Raw genomic sequence first — 6,000 nt, forward strand, 5'->3', positions numbered from 1 at the left:
AGGGAGACAAAACTATACATGTAGAAACAGACAAACACAAACACACAAGCAACAAACACAAGACAAGGGGCCAATCACACCCACAAACAAAAGAAAAGGCTACAGCATTGCCTTTAAGGACTCAGCAATGCTGTGCCAAGTTTCCAAAGTCTTCCCCGTGGCTCTACCCACAAGAGTCATCAAAAGTTACATGTACGTGACATCCAAAAAAGAAAGGATCCATCAAGGAACAGATAACACATGAGGTGGCTTCCAGTGGGTTGCAATCATCGTCTTAGCTGCTGTAAGTCCAGCAAACACACCTCATTTTTTTGGCTTTAGAGAGCTGGAAGGCTGACTGGTCATTCAGAATCCAAATGTTGACAGTAACAGACACAGTAACAATAAAAACAAGGCGGAAAGTTTGGATGCAATATTATTCCCGAACTAACCAACAGGAGAACACTCCCAGGACATAAGACATGTACCTTGAGCAGACAGTGCATAAAGGGCTGTTAATTATTTTCAAATGATGCATTTTCACAGTGGTGAGTTATGTCCTGTGAATGAAATTTTAGTGAATCTGCTGATGGTCTGGATAGCGCAATACTTCTGGAATATTAGACCATACATCATACCAGTCAAGAGCAAGGCCTGGGCCTTTGGTTGCCCAGATCTTCCCGATAGGAAGGTCAGAGCAACCAGACATCACCAAGAACTGATAAAGCCTGGATACCATACCACAATTATAAGGCTGTACAGTAAATAACTTCAGAAAAGGATGGATGGGCAAACCCTCTCCCAAGGGACAGCGTATGCCTTGAATGCCGACCTTAACTGCAGGTAAAAGAAAAAAGATGAACGTGGCAGACTGAATGTATTTTGTAAGTCAGAAAAAGGTAACAAGCCAACCTTACCAAAAAAGTCTTTTAGACAATGAACTCCCCTTTGTTCCCACCATTGAACCATTGTGGAGCTGTTATTGGCCTCCCACCAATCTGAAGTGCTGTATTATTGAATAATGGGGGAAAAGTGTGCCAGTTACAAGCTATATGGCAGTTTGTTTCAACTAATCTCCAAGTTCTGATAAGATGATAAGTTTTGATTAGACACCAACGGTCCGCCGTGTTCATCAGGCAGTTGTTTCAGTCCTGGTCCTCCTCCACGGCACCCTCCGTGACGGGGTCCGAAGCGTCAGCTCTCCCCGCCGCACCAGCAGAGGGAGGACGGGGCGCAGCCCGGTTCACATAGTCCTCAGCCTAACCCGGCGGAGGTAAACGCTCTGTACTGGGCGCAGTCTATGATCTTCAGTGTTGCCAAATAAAGCAGGAAAAAATTCAGACTCTTGACTCGTGCTGAATCTATGGTTTGACAGAAGGCTTGCCGCGACCATGAAGTTGCTTTAATCCGGGGAAAAGCAATATTCCGACCCTAAATGACGAGCGGAGATCTCCGTGCAGCCTGTAGGATCGCCTGCCTGGTTGTGTAGGTTAGCGGAGGATGTTGAAAATCAACATTCAGTTAGTGGTGGTGTTCTTCTTTGCGCTATCACTGTAGATTTGGTGGGCTCTCATAATCTCTATCTGAACATCTGCTAGATTTGGGAACCGCTTATGCAGTGAGCACGAGAGCTACTGGATAGCATTAGCACCTTCTAGCACATCGTTGGGCTGAAAGAGGGGCTAGATTCTAGCACCTCTTTGCACTCCGGTTTCTGTCCTCCATGTCCGGTACCTTCACCTCAAGCTCTTGAAAAGCGTGGCCTTGACTGTCAAGAATACTTGCGTAATATTCCACGGTGGTTTTCAGGTTGTTCACATCAGCTCTGATAGAGACAAGGCTTGCAGTCAGAGATGCTAGCTAGGCATGGATAGCAGTTAGCTTGTTGTCATTGTCGGTATACATTTGTTGAATCTGAGAAAAACGTGGCTCAAGGTATCTTTTCTGTTTCTCCAGCATTGCCTCTGCAATGGCTTCCGTATTACCGCTCTGGACTTTGTTCTTGTTTGCCATTCTTCTTCAAGTAACTCTAACGGCACAGAGTGGTAAAATATCGAAGTTGGAACCATGTAAAACAACTATTTGACAAATCTGGGCCAGGAGCGACACCTTAAGCCGCCATCTCTGTCCAGACCATCATGTCACTCCCCGGTTTCCTGTTTTCTTTTAAATTTCCTTATCCTGCTTTATTTTGTAGGTTCTCAGTTCTCCTTTGTGTTGTCTTGTTTTACTTACTGTCTTTAGGTTTTCCTGCCTTTGAGATTAACTGCCCCGCCCTGATGTCTTTCACCTGTTTCCCAGCCCTTCAGACACCTGTCCCTTGTTAACCCTAGTTTCCTTGTGTATTGTGTATTCTGGTTCCGTTGTTGGTTAATCATCATTGGCCATCTGTCTTTTTCATCCTGTGTCTCTGTGGTTTAGTGTTCCTGGTGTTTTTTCCCTTTTCCATCCGTGTTCCTGCTCTCTCTGGAGTACTTGTCCTGCTTACAACAGTTTTAATTTAACAGAAGGAGACTTACAAACTCTCCTTCTGTCAAATTAAAATTATTGTTTATTCAAACTGCTGCTTGCTCCTCTCCTTCCTGCAATTGGGTCTAAGCCTGCAACCGGACAAAATCTCTTTTAGGCTACATTAAATATGTAATCCATCAAACTATATTGCATTGATCACATCAGAGAAGGACCACATTGACAAAATTGACATATAATGACCGGCCAATATAGGTTATGACAATGTCCGGAGTTAACTTTTTGACTCACTAACCAAGTTGACGGATGGATGAAAAAAAATCCACCGGCCAAGCCAGTTTTTTACCAGATAAAATATTAAACCGCTGGATTTTTTGCAACATAAAACTTTGGGCTGCAAGTCCTGCTGGTTTATATAATGCTTTGTTTTAGAAGGCTGGCTGAATCCTGCCAAAGATCACCACATAATGGCTAATAAACTAGCCTGAAGTGTGTGTGTGTGTGTGTGTGTGTGTGTGTGTGTGTGTGTGTGTGTGTGTGTGTGTGTGTGTGTGTGTGTGTGTGTGTGTGTGTGTTTGTGTGTGTGTGTTTGTGTGGCAGACAATAGACAAAAGTAGCTGCAGCTTCACCAAAATGAAGAAAACTGAATTATTTTGGTAGAAACATTTACTGTCGGACCCTGGGTTCAGAATATCAGATAACATATTGCTTGATTTGAGTAGCTAAACTGACTATAACTTGTGTTAATATGTTGATTAGCACCACATTTTGAAAACACATTGCTGCAATTGCCCATCACTCATCATCATACTAAACTTATACAACTGTACCTTCCAAAAAGGGAGATGGTGAGGTTGCCTTTATAAGGACAGTCTGGGCTTCCAATTTGCAGCTTCCCCTTGTTCCCGATCAGAATGTGTTTTGTTCGAAGCAGTATGGCCCGGTTAGTGTCAGCAATCACCAGTTTCCCTAAAGGGGAGAGAGAGGGAGGAACGATGGGTGGTGGTGAAGCCTGCTGGCAGCGTCGTCATACCCCACTGACCTCACACAGCTCATCCTACCATTTAAGGCCCTGAGCGCACACACGCACGCAGTAGTGAAGGGGTGAGTAGCTGTTGTAACTTCACACATCATCTCCTGAATGTACTGGTGTTTTCTGAATGTTCAGGCTGCCTGGATCACTTGAATGACTATAGATGTGAATGTTTCCAATGAGCTGCTAGGCAAACAGATGATGCATCAATGAGCTATTGATACCAAGCATTAATAAAACAGCTGACGATTAGCTGATGTGACTTCACTGGATGCTCCGTTGAACATTTAAAAGCAGGGTTGGTATTATTTAAAAAGCTAGCAAGACACATTTTTTTAGTATTCATTATTTTTAGGGGGGCTGAAATGGAATTAAGGGGTGATCCCCCTAAAAATGGTCTATAATTACACTGTTATCCAAAGTGACTTCCAGTTAAGGGAGAGAGAGGGGAACATGTTTTTAGTGCTGAAAACCGGAGCACCCGAAAAAAAAAAACATGTAGACATGTGGAGAACATGTACACTCCACAGGTCCGGACGGCCTGGGTTCAAGCCCCTGTGAGGCCACAGTGCTAACCATTTGACCACCGACCCTTGCCCTTGGGGCTCCACCTAGCTGTATACGCATTGCTTTTAGTCACCGCTTTTACAGCTTTAGTCTCTTTTCTTTGGCTTTTTAGCAGGCCGGGCTGTTGCAAGTAACCGCGGGAGTGGTAAATTTAGATGAGTTTTCTTCTCTATTCTCCAGTAGACTTGCACTAACTCAGCAAGTACTAAGCCTCTGTATATGGGGAGCACGCTCCACCAGGTGCTTTCAAGCCACACACACATTTAGGAACCCAATCACGTTTAAAGGATTTGATTTTAAATCCCTCCATAATTAGAGCCCACCAAACATTCTGTTTCACATACAGAAATACTGTATAGTCACAACACATAAGTTCAAGAAACTTTAATTACCATTTTACTGTGACTTTTATAAAAAAACATATATAAGATTCTTAGGAGTTCTATAAGAGTCCAGCTTACCTCCATTGAGAATCTCAATTGAGTGGACCGTAGCTGATGTTGTGAGGAGGACCTTCCTGCCATAGCCGATTGTAACGCGGTGGTCTTCACTGTGTCCTGGCATCCACGGCTGCAGTCCTGGCTCCTTATCCGGACACACTGCAGAGATACAAAATCAGATAAAGGAAGATAAAATAAAACTTCATGGTCTGTTCACACATTTTCCTGCATCGTCTGCTCCAACGGTCAACAGACGTGAAAAACATCTGTGTGTTTACCCAACAAACATCTGACACACCTTTCCAGCACACACACACACACACACACACACACACACACACACACACACACACACACACACCAAATCCAAACCCATAATAATTATGATTGTCATGATTGGAGTCCCACAATGCTACACAGATCACATTTCCATGTGTGGAGGTAGGGTTGAGTGTATAAAGTATGCATTGATTGCGCACTTCAATCATACACTCAACCCTACTTTATTTTTGTTATTCTAATTCTATTTTTTGCAGATAACACTTCTGTTTTGTTATTTCATTAGAAATTTAAATGTTGGATATTTTAGATTATATTTTATATGTTGGTATTGGTACTTTTACCTAAATGGACAATTTCTCATTTTCTCAATTAAAGCAATAATTTGGCAACGTTGTGAAGTATGTGGGCTCATGGGAGTTGTTGTGTGTCTAAATTTGGATACTTTCGTGAGGTCACTCACATGTAGTACAATAAAATACACTATGTACTAAAATTGTGACAAGGCAGTGTTGTCTCAAATTGCACTGATTGCACAATCTGCAGTAGTCTTGAATGGCCAGACCTTCCTCTACAGCACTGCTTAGGAGGGTCTGGCTAATCCACACATCATTCTTGGATGGGAGATAAACGTGCTCTGGTTTATTAGCATTCCAATCACAATCATCTTGCCAAGTACAGCATGAAGCAAATGAGCTGAAAAATAGTCTAAGGAAGGAACTTTTTTTGGTGGAACGTACGTTCAAAGGTTGTTTTAGTCGTGCAAAAGGCAAATCGATTGGGAAAATACTCTAGCTAGTTGTCTGGATTTACCCAGCAGAGATCTGAAGAACAGTTAACCATAGTCCTCAGAAATCAACCGGAGTTTAAGATTCAGACATCAAGCCCTCAATAAAGGACATACGGCAAGATCTATCTTTGGCGCAACGGAGCAATCCCGACAGTGTTAGGTTGTGGATCTAAAGCAAGGAAGCAAACATGGCCACTGTTTTGGTTGAGTGCAGCCCACTGCTCCAGAATACCGAGTACATAATTGTGCAATTTAAGACACAGCAGTTGTCTTCACCACCATTTGCAGTCCGATTCTTCCGGTCTCCTCCTCTCCAAAACAAACAGTCCCGGTAATCAAAACCAGGAAAATCACTGAATAAATGTGTTTCACGTTAAAAATTTGTTACTTTGGCGCTGTCCGGCAGGACACAGGAGGGATTGTGAGGTAAGCTTCCGCTTAAG

General features: G+C 43.0%; 1 protein-coding gene and 1 long non-coding RNA gene across 3 annotated transcripts in view; one reads left to right on the plus strand and one right to left on the minus strand.

The window, feature by feature from the left end:
* Nucleotides 1-6,000, minus strand: part of cemip (cell migration inducing hyaluronidase 1) — a 225,213-nt gene that overhangs the window by 105,353 nt on the left and 113,860 nt on the right. For both annotated transcript variants that reach the window (XM_034867622.1, XM_034867632.1), the window contains exons 3-4: nucleotides 4,510-4,647; nucleotides 3,279-3,417 (exon numbers count right to left, since the gene is read on the minus strand). In XM_034867622.1, coding sequence (XP_034723513.1) covers nucleotides 3,279-3,417; nucleotides 4,510-4,647 — 277 coding nt within the window. The remainder of the gene's footprint in view (nucleotides 1-3,278; nucleotides 3,418-4,509; nucleotides 4,648-6,000) is intronic.
* LOC117942657 overlaps nucleotides 2,137-6,000 on the plus strand; it is a 12,367-nt gene continuing 8,503 nt past the window's right edge. Inside the window, exons 1-2 of the long non-coding RNA XR_004656183.1 lie at nucleotides 2,137-2,336; nucleotides 2,939-2,945. This is a non-coding gene — a long non-coding RNA (uncharacterized LOC117942657). The remainder of the gene's footprint in view (nucleotides 2,337-2,938; nucleotides 2,946-6,000) is intronic.

The sequence above is a fragment of the Etheostoma cragini genome, chromosome 1 (assembly GCF_013103735.1).
Source record: "Etheostoma cragini isolate CJK2018 chromosome 1, CSU_Ecrag_1.0, whole genome shotgun sequence".
Lineage (NCBI taxonomy): Eukaryota > Metazoa > Chordata > Actinopteri > Perciformes > Percidae > Etheostoma > Etheostoma cragini.